Raw genomic sequence first — 16813 nt, 5'->3', positions numbered from 1 at the left:
CTACAAAAAGGCTTAAATCTCCTCAAACACTGCAGAAGTTACATAACTACCCTTATAGGAGGATGTTTGTGTGGGGACAGCAAGAACAGTGAACCACAGCATTCTGTCACCTTCCTTTTATTGTCTTAGTATCTCCATCCAGCCCCCTTGAGTACAGGGGAGGAATAGAAAGCATTTGCTTGCAAAGCCACATATTCCAAAGAAAATACTCCATTTCAGAAAACTAGTGGCAGGAGACTTCATACAAGTGTAGGATAATAAGGCAGAGCTCAAATCTTTTTCCTGCGCAGCACCATTTAGTTAAGAAAATCCATGGGATCACTAAGGAATTTCTACTATATCAAGTATTGCAAAGATTTCTGGAAAGGTACAGCAAAAGTAGGCAGAAGATGCAGATTACAAACAACTCACAGAGAACAGAGGAGAGTTTATTACAGTGTCTTACAAGAGCTCTTCTTCCTCTCCCTTACTCCTAAGAATTACTGTAGGAAGCTTGGGTTTGAAGGCAACATGAAGTGGAACAGCTTTTTACACTACACTGCTCTCCATGAGGAGATGAAACCTCTTCCCTATGTTCTAGTTCTCAGTAGGTGTTTCCACATACAGTTTTTCCATCAGTCTGTCATAACAGCCTGAGAGGGGCTAGGGAAGTGCTAGCCACTCTTGAAACAATCCACTCTTTCAACCTTGTCCTTGGGGAAGAGAGTTGTGATCTCCCTTCTGGCTTTGTAAGTTAACTTACAAGAGATATAAAGAGAAAACAAATAGTTTTGCAAGACATAAGTGATTAGTACCAGCTTTCAAACTGAAACATATGGTACCACCATGTCATGTGGCCTATCTGATGTCCTGTCTCATTTTAATAGAGCTGTTCTAAGTCAGATCAAATGCCCTTGTGAAAGCTGCAAGATGCCTCTTTATTCTGATGCACCTTCAAAGCAGATCCAGTGCTCAGGTCCTTCAGTTGTTAACAGGATTGCTCATGTTATGCAAATACTAAACAGTTCTTAAAAAAAAATATATATATTGCTGTAACAACTGAAAACAGTTAGTTTACTACCCATAGCTACTTAAACACAGAAATTTAAAACAGCCTTCATTCCTGATCTAGATCAGGATCACTGCTTTCTACAGTTAACACTCCAGTTGTCCAACAGTTTCTACAGCAGCTCCCACTCCATACAAACACACAAACTCCTATGGCAACAGGCACAGATGAAAACTCAAAAGAATAAAAATCAAGATGAACAGAAACACATCTCACTTCAAGCAGCTTTATAATGCAGGAGTCTGATTAAAGTGGAGATAGTAAAACAGGCAGCAAGACTGAGATGTGACAGTCATTTTACCTCTGCTCACATGACTGCATCGAAGGCACACCGATGACCTTTGAGCCAGTTCAGAAGCTGTCCTTTATCTGTGAAAGTTCAAGTCAATTGTGCTTTGAATAAATATTTCTCTATAGTTACACTTGAACTGCTGCATTATGTACTAGAAATACAGAAAGTGTCCATGCACAGCCCTGAAGCACTTTTGAGTATAGCCCTTGCCACGTTAACTCATGGATGACAGAAGTTGTGGGCATCACCAGCACACACAGATGGCAGGCACACTCCCACAGAGACACAGCATCCGGAGAGCTGACTGGCCAAACAAAGAATCAGAACGGAAGAAGGATGGAAAGCAAAACTTGCTTGTAGGAGTTCGGCATTCAAGGTTACTACTGCAGAACCCTGACCAAGCCACTGTAATAACTGGTAGGAGTCTCATGCTAGGACAAGCTCACTACTTGAGTTCACAGTTGGATTCTAACAGGACTCTTCAAGAAATATTTCAGACAGCAGCTGAGCTAGTTATTAATCATTCACCTTGTGATTAATTTATGGTTGTCACTTTGTTCATTCTTAAAAATCCCTCCTTTAATCTTTAACAGGAAAAAAAAAATTAAAAATCCAGTGCTTAAGACAGAGACTAGCAACTGAATTTTGTAAGGCTTTGGGCTAACCCTTACTGGAGCACAGCACTGCTTATAACCAATGGGCTTTCTAGTGCCATCGGTAGCCCACTCAGTACAACAGAAGCTGTACAGATCACAGCAACCCTGAGGTAATAAAAGTGTAAAGGAAGAGATGGAATAAATGTGAGATATGTATGATAATCTTGCCACCTAGAAGAGATTCTGAGAAAGACACTCTTGCTAATTACACAACAGGAGCAGCAGTGGAAAAAAAAAAATAATAGTATATTTCAGTTTTTCCTTTGTTTTACACACACACTCCCCTTAATGGTATCCATGCAGGCTTCCCTGCAGAACCATCACTAGTGTTAAAAATCAGATCCTTAGTCTTTCTTTCTATCTGTACAGTGCAGTTGGAATTGATTTTGATCTCCCAAACTGGTTGCAGAAAGGACAAAAAGTCTTCCTTCCCCTTCTGCCTAGGTCACCCCATCCTAGTTCCCCTCCATCCTAAGAAGTTTTTAAAAATTAGAAGCCCTAATTAAACATGATCAACTTGAGATTAGTTTTGTCATCTTCTTCCAAAAAGAAAAACCGAAACAAAAAACAAAAACAAAACACACAATCAATGCCTCACCCACCCCCAAAAACAATAGTTCCATTTAAAAAAATAAATAAATAGTGTGTATATTTCATGCTAAAAAAAAAAGTCACAGAAAGGATTCATTTTTGGTTTTCCCTCCCCCGAACATGACACCAGGCATTTTCTCCCCCCTCCCCTGACGTAGACATGATGGTACATTCCAACCGGCAATGTGCATCTGTGTTGAAAATGAGTTTCTACTCCTGCACGGTCCCACATGCATCAGGGAGCATCCAGCTAGCTGCTAAAGCAGAGCAAAGGCTTTCAGGTTTTGGGTATGGTCCCTGCCTGTTCCTTTGGTCCGTCTGTTAAAAGGCTCCTTGCTGCTCCCAGGTCTCTGCTCTTGTCTGTCTCTGTTAAAACGTGCACTCAGGTCCCCAAACTTCTCGAGTCACTGGAGCTTCGTACCCAGCTTGCGCTGTCTGTTTCTGCAATGGCAACACAGAGGGCGAGGTGAGAGAGGCGGCCCCAACCCTATTGCAGGGTATCGCAGCAAACCAGTGGGTAAAATACAGGAGGATTAAAGTAAGGCTCTGCTTAGCTCCACACAAAAATAAAGCTGCCCCCACCATACTCTACAGGGAGATCAGTCCTTCCTACTCTTTACAGTCCTGCAACATCCACTATGCCTTAAGTGTGCACAAGCTCACATGTGGATGCAAGATTATGAACAACTGCTTGCAAAGAACATGGACTAGGGAGCTGAAATACTGCTTAAATGCAACATTCTTTACTCTCACACTCCACAACACTCGCCTCGCAGATGCAGTAGTTAACCCACAACTTCGTATTTCTTTACTCTGCACTATTCTACACACAGCAGCTATCTACATATCAGAAAAATAACTACATCTGACAAGTCAAACCAGCTACAGCTCCTCCACCCCCCAATAAAACTTACCTTGCCTCTGCTCTCGTGACTGTGTATTCAAACCACAGGATGTTAGGAATGAGGCTGGTATCTCGGATTAAAAAGAACTCTGAAATTGGCCTGGAAACGGACAAGGAGGTGGAAAGGGGGAAATAATTAGACTTTTTCTCCACCACAATTCTGATTAAAAAAAAAAAAGGCACAAAAACTCCTCCAAACTTAACAATACTATTCTATTACCCTTCAGGCTGGCAAAAGGGCTCCTTGTTAAATTTAATCAAAAAACTCTTTTTCTTTCCTTATACAATGTTTCCAGACTATCTTACATTTAAATAGCTTTGCAATTTCACCAGGTCATTTGATGTTCATTAAGAAAGATCAGTTCTACATGAAAAGCTTCTCCAGCACTCTGCCACATCTCAACTTTAATAGGGCTTTACAAACTAACAGTTGCTTAAACTTCCTCTCTCGCCCACCTGTATCAGGCAAGGATATGTATGGAGGAACAAGTAGGTTACACAACAGTCAGTATGCAAAACTGGAACAGAACCCAGGAATTCTCATTTCTAACATCTGTAACTTAGGTGGATCATAGAAGTTTGAGCAGCCCATTTACAGTCAGGGCTTGCACAGCTCCAACTAAAATTTAGAGACTGAAGTATCTTTACATTTGTTTTACTTCACATGCAAGGTACAATTTTTACACTGATAGATTAGGAAAATTTTCTTTTACCAGGTAATTCTACTACACCTGTGTTACCAACTCATTGCAGGGAACTCATTTAATGAGCAAAACAACAATCCACACAATGCAGACTTGCAGGAATAAAACCTCAACAGAATGAATGGACTTACCACGCAGCTATCCTTGGGAAGAGAGGGGTTAATATCTCTTGTGTGAAGGCAAACCAGGCTATGGCCATAATGCTTCCTGCCACACCTCCATATAAGACTTGGCTCCAGGTGTGATAAAGCAAATAAACCCTGCAGTGGAAGAGAAGAGTCACCAGACAGGCTTTAAAACAAGAGGAGGCATGACTCAAGGACTGATGTCTCACTGGACCCTCAGATGTCCTGAGCAAGTTATCCTCCAGATGTTAGAAGTAGCTATCTTACTTTTTTCACTAAAAAGCTGGCAAAAAAAAAAGTGGGGAAAAAACTTGGAAAAACTGTCTTCCCTGCTACAGCAGTTTTAGCTTAGAGCACTTCTAGTTTGAGCTTAAATCAATAACCCTCCACATTCTTCCTCATATATCTTTGGATTAGCTGAGGAACTATTACTGTTGGTTCCCACGAGACTTTTCCAAAGCCAGTAACAGGACAAGTTCCCCCCCAAGCCAGCAAAGCTGTGGCTTAAAGGCTTTTAAGAACATAAACAGCATTTTTGTTACGATTTTGCTGCTCTCAAATGTGACAGCAAGGCGGCTGCACTACCACAGCATGCTTACTGTGATTGCGCCCATTCAGAAAGCTGTATTAATGGTCTGTTAAGTTATCCACGCACATGAGCCATGTTCAAAATTCTTTTCACCCATGTATCATAAAGCCACTAAGATCATCTTATCTGACCCTCTGCCTAGCACAGGCCACCGGATTTCCTCAAATTAATTTATTTGAATTAGACCATGTATCTCTTATGAAATTGTCCTGTCAATTTTTAAAATAACCAGTAATAAGGAATCATCTCTTCTGTACAGTCAACTGTGCCAACAGGTAATTACTTTCCTGTGGAAAACATGGCCTTATTTTTTCTAGCCTGAATTTTTCTGGTTTCCAATCACTGGACCTCATTTTATATATGTGTGTGTGGTTGGTTTGTTTTTGTTTTTTTTTTTTAAATCTACTAAACAGGAAAAAAATTATTATCAAAGTTTCATTTTCTTTATTCATCTTAATACAACTAAATGTTCCAAGTCAAACAGCTATAAATGTTTTTATTAACTAATGCTCAAGCAAAACAGACTGATCAACTGTAGCAATCCACATGCTGCAGATGCTGGTGTGCCAAGGCATGGTGCAATGCTTTCATGATTAGTGCTGGAAAGAGGGCAAGGCAGTGAGGCTAGAGCATGGCAATGGAGCCGATGGGGAACTGGTACAAGCTCAGCTGATCTTGGTTTTTATAAATGCTTCTGTGAAGCACCACACATGTAGCACCTTTGCTTATTTGAAGGGTCTGACAGCAACACAGCAACTTCCACAAAGCTCTGACTTGTACAATGCAGTCATCAAGAATTAGATCAGAAATGCAGGATAAGGAATGACAGGTCTGCTGGCTGTTAAAGGCCACAGGACTGTATGAGAGCATAAGACAAACAATTGCTCCATACCTACTATATGAGACTAGCAAAGCCACTGTGACGAGGCAGATGGACAGCACATGTCGCCATAGTAAATCCAGAAACCTCGCATTGTTTGTTTGGTGCATTCTGAAAGAGATGGAGAGCCATTAGCACAGTGGCAGGGAGCTAAGCAGTCCCTATCTCTGTTCTCACTATCTCTGAAACCCTAGGAAAGGTCTACTCCAGTGGGGTCATGGGCAGCTCGATACCATCCCAGCAGCAATCTGTCCCACTGGCAGCAGTTAAAGAGAAGCCAAAAAGCCACACTTCTCTCTCTCCAACTGTTAACAAGGATTGCTGTGATGGAAGGCAGAATGCTCACAACTACTGCAACTGATGTGAAAGGCACATGCTGAGCATATGCAACAGGGAGCCAAGACATCAGAGTCCCTCCATCATCCACAAAGCTAGGAGGAACTGTGAGTTTTGTCTTCCTCCACACGTGGAGCCACAAGACAGAGCCATGCCCCAGCAAGAATTTCAGAAAAGCACAGCACAGCATGTAAAACCAGTACTTGGTAAGGGAGATGAACTAAAAGGTCATGCAAGTGGGCAACAGTTATTACCTAAAAGATCCCCAACAACCCCACTGACAAAACTGAGTAGACACATGAGAAAGCAGCTCTTCTTTCCTCCTCCCTATTCCCCTCCCCCTTCCCTCACACTGGCAGATCATCACAGCTTAGATAAAGCAAATCAGGAGACCTGTACCCAGATAGGCGTAGGAGGCCCACCCATACCCTTCAGTTTTCAGCAATGGTAACTACAGTCCTACATTCAGATTGAGACAGACATGCTTCATCCACCCTAGCCACAGTAAATTGTGTAGTTCCTCAGATTTAATGCCATTATGCCACTGAAGTGGCACACAGCAAGGGAGCCATCTATTTCAGGTGTTTCAACATATTAACAGCCAAAACCTGACATTGAATTTTTACCTTAAATAAAGGAACAGAAAGGAATAGACAGAGAAAAACCACATGAATTGGGAGTGGCTGGACGGCATCCCATATTTTGTGGTCACTGTTGAATGGGCTTCTGGGAAGAGAAGAAGAAAGAGTATGGTCAAGGTCTACTCTGTACATAGCAGCTGGAACGCTCCAGATGTGAAGCCAGACCACTCTGCTGGAGTATGTGCACATGAGTTCACAGGACATGTCTCTGCTCAAATGGCTCTGCCAGCCTTATTACACCCAAACATCCAAAGCCAACATGAGGCAAAGGGGAAAACGCCCTCTAACCCCCCACAGTTAGCATTCCACTCAAAACTCAGCTGACACCATGACACCAATGGGCCATACCATACCTTCGCAGGGCCGAGGCTCCCGGATTACATTTTTTATTAACCAGTTCACTCCCTCGTTGAATGCCAGCCCTCCCAAGAAAGAGATCTGTGAAGGCAAGACAACTGTGTCATCCTATCTAAAAGATTCATCTACTTACCAGGCACTCTGTTGACAAAGCCCCAACCCATATGTTTCTAAATTTTTTTTGACTGCTAGAGTTAAAACCAATAGCTTCAAAATTCTCTACCTGAGGAAGAAAAGCAATTTTTTCAGCCCACTTTGTGTATTTGGCAACACATTGTGCATATGCAGCTTTTCAGGAGATGATACACAGAAAGAGACAAAAATGACACTGTATAGCAATTCTGTTAGCATACTTCCACCAGCAAGTGTAGAAAGTGACATTTTTTTAACAGGGCAGGTTTTAAGGGATTGCCTTTCCCCAACGACCAACAGGGGGAGTGCATGCACTGTTATCTGTGAATAGCTTTTAAAAAGGTGACTTTTTAGGCTTTCTGGCTTTGTCCTCTATGAATATTTTCATCTTGAAGTTGCTGTCTTCAGTCTAAATTGAAGTCACATTCTGAACTGAGCCAGACTGGTAGCATTTATTTTTACTCTTTAATTCCATAGTCCATACACCTCCCCTAAATTAGTCCTGCTGCTGTGATCAAATTCCCAGCTGGTGATGATAATCTGCCTCCTTAACACTCAGTCCCATTCCAGATGATGAAGCAATTTTACACTATGTCCTGAGCTATGGGTTAAGCTGCTGCAAGCCAGCTAGCCTCTCTCCAGCTCAGTGGTGACTTCCCACATAAAGAACCAGGAATCAGCCTCAACACTTGTGTCATTAACAACACCTAACAAGCCCCTGTATTCAAAAACCTATGAATTTGTGCAATAGGTACTCTAGCTTATTCTCTCTTTTGGATCAACAAGAAACCTTTGGGTTGCCAAAACTTAACAGCTGTCTCTCCTAGCTAGCATTGGCTTAATAAGCTAGAAGCCCCATTCCCAGGTCCCTTGAGCCACTGGTTCCCATGACACCATGGCCCTATATTAGAAATCTGCTGCCAAAATCCTTTCACTGGCCCCTATTTTATCTGTTTACTGAGGGCAAATGTTACAAGAGGTTTATACCTCCTAAAGGGAATTTATCCATGACACTAATTCCCAACTACCTGCCAGAGCAGACAGAAAGCATTATGTATTACAAAAAAGTCCCTTGTTGGTCATTTGGACAGAAGCAAGTCTCTTCTGTCCCTGGTATTCGATTCACAGCTGGGAAGCAGCCCTTCTAGATAGATCCACTCCTTTGGGAATCCGTAGGTTTTGTTTTGTATCCCCTTTTCTGCCTCAGTAGTTCAAAGAAAGCACATCCTACTGAGTTTCAGACGCCATCTCCTGCATATGCTGCCCATCTTGCAGGAACCTACTAGTACTATGATCCTACTGGATCTTGGGAGTGTTCCCACTTTGCAACAGCATTCCTTAGTTCCTCAAACATCTCCCTTGATGGTTTTGGACAGATAATGCCCAAAACATACCACAGAGTAACAGAAAAGTCAGCAAAGGCTAAGCAGTCTTTTAACCTGGTACAGGTGATAAGTGTCTCCTGCTGTTCTTTGACAGGAAGATCACCTTACCTAAACTTGCTCTTTAAAGAGAGAAAAAGAAGTGTGAATACAGGAGGACCAGGTGACAAAGGAAAATACTTTTGTCATAAGGAGAAGCTGGGAAGGGAGAGAAGGACTCACCGTGTGAAGCTCTCTCTTGAATATGATGAGTGTTACAAAGCCAACAATAATGAATATTGGACCAAGACTCAAATAAGCTAAAAGCTGACCAGAGAAATCACCTAGGGAAACAAACAAGAGAAACAAATCAGTTTGAACTTCACAGGTACTTGCCTGCCACCAGAGCATGGGTCAGTTGGTGCCCTGAATCACTGAGATCAGAGGGGCAAACTCAGCACTGCAGCAAGTCTCCATTTTGCAGACTACTGCTGCTCCAGCTCAAGAGGAGCCGAGGCAAGGAAGACAGCAGTGCTTACATGCAGGTTCAAAAGCAGGGATGAGAGGAGCTTGGCATCGTTCAGCAGAGATTACTGCCAGCCAATTTACAACAATGACCATGGGTGTGGGCCCAGAGTCACTTTAATCCAACATAAGCACAGGCTGCTGCAAAAGAGGCAGCGTCTTTCCCTCCCCCTCATTCATATTGCCTCCCTGTGCCAGCAATTACCAGCAAACACTCCCCAAACAAATCCTTTCCCACTCCCTCACTAAAATGGGTTAGTTTTCAGCTGGATCAGCTCCCTAATCTGTCTCACCATGTGTCTGCACGAACACTAGCATTAGCAAAATGGGAAGAAATAAATAGCTAAACATAGCGGAAGATAAAGGGAAAAAAAAGGAGACTCTACTTTTTAACCAGTAGCCCACTTGTATCACACAGAAGTGACTTTGGGCCTCCACCCCAAATTGCTAACAATCTAGTTATCCCCAAGGGAGAATTAGGGAGCAGCAATGGGACCTCACAAGAGGTCATAAGGTACCTCAAAACCTTTATCTTGAACTACCACACAGAAGTAGACAACAGTAAAGAGCAGCTATGTATTTTGATCTAAGTTTCTCTTGCCTCTATTCCCTGAAAAAGGACACATACAAAAGTATTTGGAAAGAAGATGTCAGCATAAATTCTGAGGAAACAAAAAAAATATCAGACTAATTTTGCTCCAAGATCAGCAATTCACATCAGGAGAGTGAGAACTATCTACCAGAGAATCTTTAAAGACAGTAGTCACTACAAAAATGCAATATGAACCCAGTGAGCAACTTAAGAGACAGGGTACTTGCTATATTGGTTCTCAGAGACTAGATCTTCACCATCCCATCACTGAACACAAAAGGATCAGCCCCCACATAAATTTATCCTTCCTCCCTCCCCTCAAAAGGAAACAGGATGCCTCTGCAAGGCTGAGCATTGGACTCATTCCTAGATCAATTCCACTGCAAGATACTGAGTCTCCCCAGCCCACACACCCACATTTTAAAACTGCACTTGGCAAAATGGACTTTAACCTCAGCCTCTGAATACTGGAACTGATTAAAAAAAAAACGTTATTGCACTGCTACAAAGTTCACACTGCTGATGCTATTGCCACATACTTGTGGTTACATCAGGTACAGTGCACAGATCCCTCTTGAATTCCAGACTCTGGGTTAGATTTGGGAACCAGCAAAGTCATCAGCAAGGATTACTTGCAGTTTTAGTTTGCACCACCAGTGAAATTAGGAAGAGTTGGAGGAGAAAACCCCCAAGAATACTGGGTTTTCACTTAAGTGAGGTTCTATTTTGGTTTTAACCTGAAAAGCATTAGAAGACACTGAATTTGAAACTTTTTTCTTGCACCATATGACAGGTTTGCCTTGCATCAGGTGGGTTCCAAATGCTCCCAAAGCAGAACAGTATTATGGTAACGCAAAGCGGATATAAGCAACAGTATCAGTTACCTGGCAATAGAGAATCAAGCCCGTTATGGTTTACATAAATCACAAACTCTCAACAACATGAATCCTTTCTTAAATGAGGGAATTCATGAGACAAGCCACCAATCAAAACCATCCTGAAAGCCTTAGGAATACTTTCCAGTAGTCTCAATTCCAGTGTTACCAGCTGAAGATACCTCATCATCAAGGAATCACCATCTTTCAGATCACTCACTCTGTTAATCCATGGTACATAAAGGTTTAGCACTTCAAGACTAAATGCCATAATTTTGTCAAGTAGAAACCAAAACAGATTATTTATCTTCTCAGGGGGGTTCTATTTCTTGTGCAGATGGTAGAAGAATACCTAAGGAAGTAGTCTTTTAATTTAAATAGCATCAGTAGTACCAAACTCAAGATCCTTCATTATGTTACATGATAACATACACAATAAATTAAGTCACCCAGACTTCACCAGCACACAACCCACACTTGAACCTGAGGCAAAGAACCAAAAACCATTGCTTGCAGATGCTGCCTGCAGGCAGAGTATCAAGTCCTTCACTCAGACAATCTTAACACAATAGCTCCCCAAACATTTAAAGTGGCCATTTAAAATGGAACAGAGATAGCATTAATAATATTTCATATTACTGTGGCTAACAGCAATCAAACAGAATCACATTCTGAAGCCACTTTTTCTAGAGGGGCGGCAAATAAATAGCTGTGCGCTAACCAAAGGCAGCACTTTTGCTATGCCCTGGGAGCTACACCAGGAACTCACTAACGCCGTCATAAATGTACCTGCTAGATTAGCGGTTCAAGGCAGAGCTGCATTAACTAAACCAGCTCCAAAATGACTGGAAACCCCCAGTGAAGAAGGCAAAGAAAGCTTTGAGAGAAAGGCCAGCGCTGATCACCATACAGCACTCCCAGGGCCTCAGAGCGTGATTACTTGTGTCACTCCTATCTACTCTCACGCTCCAGTGCGCTCAAAGACTTATTCCCAGGGAAAGGGGACTTGCAGCAGAGCCGACAGTTTGAAGTTCAGTCAGATCTAGCAAGCAGGTCCCCCCCCTCTACCTTTTTATAAAAAATAATTTTTCTTCATTTTACTAAACTTGGGAATTTTAAAGCAATTTAAAATTTAATTTTTAACTTTAAAATTTAAAGCAATTCCTCCAATCAGTAAGAACAGAGACAAAACCTCTGGAAAAATGCAAAAGGAAAATCTATTTAATATATAGCTTGGGCTTTGTTTTATTTTAAATTCTGCTTTTTTAAAGTCCAGCCTTCCCTGGACATCATTTGGGGCTCAAGAGGCAAAAATAAAGAACCCACTACCTCATTTTTAGGCACCCAAGAGATAAATAGGTAAAATGCTCTACATAGCTCAGAAGCACGCTATTTTTTTCAGCCTTCATTCAGCATCTACTTCTGCTCCAATTCAACATTTTACCCAGCATTCTTTCAGTGGAAATATCCAGGCTTTACCACATTAGCTTAACCTGTATATAATGTAAAAATGTGAATCAACAGCACTCTAACCACATCCTACCACAAGATCTAGCTTTACTACCGCCACCACTGCTTCCTATTGAAGCATCTATTTGTGGCACTGCTGCTGGTCCTATGTTCTTGACTAAATGCATGTGTGCAAGTTGTACGTGTGCAAAATGTATGTGTGTCACATGCATTTACACCAATAAACATTCATGATGGATCATCATTTCCTCTACTTGCGCATATCCTGATACCACAAGCTGTGAGACAGTAAAAATATCTTCAGGAGGCTTTAAATTACCGCATAAAAGGCACGCATCAGACATTAAACTTCTGCAGGAAGATTAAACATAAAACTCTGCATTAAAGAAGCCAAACAACTGAGTGGTATCTGCTTCTTTCAACAGATACTACTTAGCTACAAAACGAGCCCTGACTGGCAAGCTACCACCCTAAACAGAAATCACAGGAAGGGTTATCAGACCAAACATTCCTATTGGAGCAACATGTGCTGATACTGAGTAGAAATGAGAACTGCTGAGCCAAAGTACATACACAGCACAAGCACCTTTGCTCCAATGCACCTCTTCACCGATGGGTTGATTCTGCACACTTGCCTCTCCAACTCTGCCTGACTGTAGTAAACACCCTTCACAACTGAGAAGACAGGAAGATACTCTGTCATTCTGCAGAGAAAGGGTTTGGCACACCAGGTTTCTCTCCTTAAAGAATTTGTCCAATGTGAGAAGAGGAGGTCCAGAAAGTCCCAAAGCTTTAAGAATTCCAGCTGCGCTGAAGAGAGGAAGTTTGTTGTTGTTTTTTTCTCCAAATAATAATAAAAAACCCAAACAAACCAGGAACTCGATGTTTCTCCAGTGAAACTCACCCTACAGACAGGAAGTCCCTGAAGATGAGTTTTAAGTCTGCAACACAAAGTCATCCCATGCAAAGCAACGCATACGGGAAAAAACAACCCTAATTATACACACAATGTAACAGGATTTAGTTTAGTTGTTATCAAACAAGAAACCCTCAGGCTTAGTACAAGCCCATACCTTCAGAGTACTACTCAATGCTCTGCAGCAGCCAAAAAGGCAAGAACAACATTTTTAAGAGCAAAACAAGTTACTGTTATAGCACTACAAAAGTTTATTATGCGATGCTGGTGTCACTGTCTAAAAAAGTATAGGAAACACAGAAAAGGCAAATAGAAAGGGGACAATGATAACACGAACGAAACTGCAGCCACGCAGAAAATATCAAATAACTCAGACTTTCAGCTGAAAAACAGAGGATACAACAGTTCTAAAAAGTCATGAATGACACGGAGAAACAAACAGCAAACATTTGTTACCTCTCACTGCACATGAGATGGAGAGTGTTGAAATTACTGAACAGTGGACTGACTTCAAGGCAGAAAGAAACAACCACCACATTAAGTTACAAAGCTCAGTGCCAAAGATACTGTGAGATCCAAAGCAGAAATGGGTTCAAAGACCAGTTAGACAGAGTATAGCTTTTATATATCCATCAAAGGACTTAATCCTGACGCAATCACCATCTGATTACTGGAAAGACATACAGAAGAAGGATTATTCCTGCCTACCTGCCAGCAACCTGACACTACGCCTTGGTCTCACCAAAGTACAGTTCCTGATATGAAAAGCTCCAGGACCAAACATTTCTAAAAGCAATATCAGGACGATATTTTTAAAGACCGTCCTCTCCAGCAGCGTGCTTTAACACACTGTCAAGTAACACTGCCATTGTTGGTTTCTTCTCCCTGCGTTTGATCTTGACATTTACTATGGGTAATATTTCGGTTAGGTCTCCAAGATCCCATTACTCAGACCAGTTTGCAGTTGCCTACTGCAACGTTCATCCACTGTTTCTCATTTGATCTTGCTCAAAGTTGACATCACAGAAAGCCCTGGAGAACTGAGCAGCCACACAAGCAGTAAGGATGGGTGTTTGGCATTTTGCACTATATTGCTATTGATAAGGAAACATTAGATAAAGACAGGGAGGACAAGCACCCTTCCGGAGACACCTCCCCCCTTCACAATTATAAGCAGAAGCCCAATAATGGGCTTCATCTGCCAGACAGAAATCAGCAGTGACTGCTTTTCACCTGGTCACAGCAAGAGGGACAATCACTCTTGGTAGATGAAAGCTGGGATGACAGCAGTTCTGCTCTGGAAGTCTTTAGACGTGAGATTTTAAGAGCCGGTTGCCACAGTGGCTCAGCATGCCACACTCCAGGCCAGCAGCCTCTGGGATCAGCCAAGAGCAAAAGATGTTTGCCACACAACAGTGTATGACATGCCAAGACATCTTAATAATTTCAGCTTAATAATTTATGTTGGTAAAAGCAGGATCTATTTCTCATTCTGACTCCTCTCTATCAGCACAAGGCTACATTAACTCCATTGTGCTGAGCATACTGCCAACATCACTATTTTATAAATATACATTATCTAGCAGCTTTATGGACCTGGACTTAAGCTATACACAGAACGTAAACAGCTTTCTAAATAAAGTTAGAGCACTTTCCCCAAATCCAGGTAAAAGTATCAGACCTACCATCTTACTGCAACTCATTTTTCTAGACCAAAACAAATTAAGAAACTTTCGTACCTCCAGCTGTTTTAATGTTTTAGTGCTTTGTCTCCACTTCATAGGCTTCCATAATTACATGTTTTATCCAAGACAAACACAGTGTTCATCCCCTCGATACATAACCCTAATCTCAGTGGTGATTTACCCCCTCCACACAATCATCTTCTCCATTTGCCTGTATAAAAGCACTCAATGCAGAGAGAAAATAATCGTGTTATGTCACATGCTTTAAGATCTGACAGATAACCCTTGTGCAGCAATTTCAGCCACCTTCATTTCCCAAACCAATCCAACAAATAGTGCACAGGACGCTGTATATACTACCAGGTTCAGACAAGGAGATAAGACACAAAGATGAATATTTCTGTACCACCAGAAAGATTATTCCCCCATCTCCCCCAAACTGTCACATTAATATATTTGTGAAGGGGTATGGCAGAAGAATGTACAGTGTAAATGAAAATGCAAGACAGAAAAGGAAATACCAATCTTTCACACAAAATATCACAGAAAACCACAAACAGCCGTATGGGGGAGGTGGGGCAAGAAATAACGTATTTCCAGCACCAGATCTTTTCAGTGTTGTCACATTTCAAGTCTTCTGGCTAAATGGGTACTTTCAACCCAGAAGATCCCTAAGAACTTCAGATGCTTTAGGTATTGCACTACTGGGAGGAGCTTTCATCAGGAACTAAAATCCAGCTATTGAAATAGGACATACAGCAACACTTTATGGCACGATAGGGACTCACTAGGAGAGCTAGCAATACTGAGACCAGTCTTAACACCAAATATGGATTTTGACCAGATTGTCAATACTAACACTCTGACACTTCACACCCTGCTTTTTCTATTATCTTTGATTACAACAAGCAGCTTAAAAAAAAAAAAGTAGTTCTTCTATCTCACCCAACACAGTGCAAAACGCCTGAAGAGGAGCTCCTAAAAACAAGTTACTAATGAGACACTGCTTAGACAGCTGCTATCCGAACACAGACCCATTTGCTCTTGCACACTGATAGATCATAGATTTATCCTACCACAACGTGGGCCAGGCTGGTGGCAAGCAGTGCCACAGGGACACGGCACAGGACCTTCACGGATCATGCCACTGACCCAGCTGAAACAGCCCATCCTGCACACAGGCACCCATCGTTTCTCACCACTGACTTTACCCAAACCCACCTTTCCACACGCTGACCTACAAAAAGCCCCGTGCCTGCCATCCTCCGGGCATTTCCCACAGCGCTGCCCGACCAAAGCGCAACAGCGGGGCCCACTCCCACCGCAGCCACAAGAGCCACCTGGCAGCCAAGCCCACCTCAGGGGCACGGCCGCCCTGCCACGGCATGGCTCCCGGGGATGCTGCGAGGGCCAGCTGGCCCTCTGACACACCAAGTCAGACCTCCGGCATCAACCCAGACACCCAACAGCGGGGCAAGGAGGGGACACCCGGCCCCGCCATGCCGCTGTGGGGAGCGGGCACCCCCTGGGTGGGGCCCGCACCTCGAGGCCCAGGGGCAGCCACACATGGCCAGCCATGCCTGGGGGCTGCGGAGGGGGACGAGGCAGCGGTGTGGAGGGTGACAAAGGAGGGCAGGCCCGGTCCCGGGACCCCACGGCGGCGGGACAGGGCCGCACCGCAGCCCCCCCCCCCCCCCGCCCCGGACCCCTTCACCGCCCGGGGCTCGGCAGCCCCTGGAGCACGGCGCCTCGCCAGGGCGCATGCGCAGCAGCGAGTCCCCCCGCGGCTCACTATCCGGCAGCGAGTCCCACCGCCCCCAGCGCGCACGCGCGCCTCGGCCGCCTCAGGGCGGCCGCTCAATGGCTCACTATTTCGCAGCCGCCAGCCCGGCCCTCAGGGGTGCCGTGGAGCGGCAGGCGGGGCCCGCCGCGGGGAGCGGCGCAGCGGCCACCGGGGAGGCCGGGCGGGGGCGAAGCGGAGCTTTACCTGCGGGATACTCGACGTGAGTGAGGGAGACCGGCCGCCACGGAGCGGGGAGCGAGCACTCTCCGACTGCGGCCATCTTACCCGGATACCGGGCCGGGCCACCAGGGCCAATCGGAACGCACTTAAGGGGCGGTGCGACCAATGGGC

The 16813-nt window shown here is 43.6% G+C and overlaps 1 protein-coding gene across 1 annotated transcript; it reads right to left on the bottom strand.

Annotated features, from left to right (window-relative positions):
- Positions 1-101: 101 nt before the first annotated feature.
- DOLPP1 (dolichyldiphosphatase 1) lies at positions 102-16813 on the bottom strand. The gene is made up of 8 exons (XM_029999447.2): positions 16667-16813; positions 8860-8960; positions 7120-7204; positions 6752-6851; positions 5802-5900; positions 4327-4455; positions 3502-3591; positions 102-3028 (listed from the first exon to the last, which is right to left on the bottom strand). Exons 1-8 carry the CDS (start codon positions 16740-16742, stop codon positions 2992-2994), a joined length of 717 nt encoding a protein of 238 aa, XP_029855307.1. The 5' UTR covers positions 16743-16813; the 3' UTR covers positions 102-2991.

Source organism: Aquila chrysaetos, chromosome 24, assembly GCF_900496995.4.
Source record: "Aquila chrysaetos chrysaetos chromosome 24, bAquChr1.4, whole genome shotgun sequence".
Taxonomy (NCBI): Eukaryota; Metazoa; Chordata; class Aves; order Accipitriformes; family Accipitridae; genus Aquila; species Aquila chrysaetos.
The sequence above is the reverse complement of the archived record's forward strand: the minus strand, read 5'-3'. Positions and strand labels throughout refer to the sequence as shown.

What these genes read in the sequence shown, in the direction of transcription:
- DOLPP1 (XM_029999447.2), bottom strand. Translation starts at nt 16,742, where the DNA reads ATGGCCGCAGTCGGAGAGTGCTCGCTCCCCGCTCCGTGGCGGCCGGTC. An exon ending in TCAAGAGAGAGCTTCACACG is followed by an intron (nt 7,205 to 8,859) that starts GTGAGTCCTTCT and finishes TTGCCTTCACAG; the next exon opens with ATCTCTTTCTTGGGAGGGCT. An exon ending in TTTCTGTTCCTTTATTTAAG is followed by an intron (nt 5,901 to 6,751) that starts GTAAAAATTCAA and finishes CATCTCTTTCAG; the next exon opens with AATGCACCAAACAAACAATG.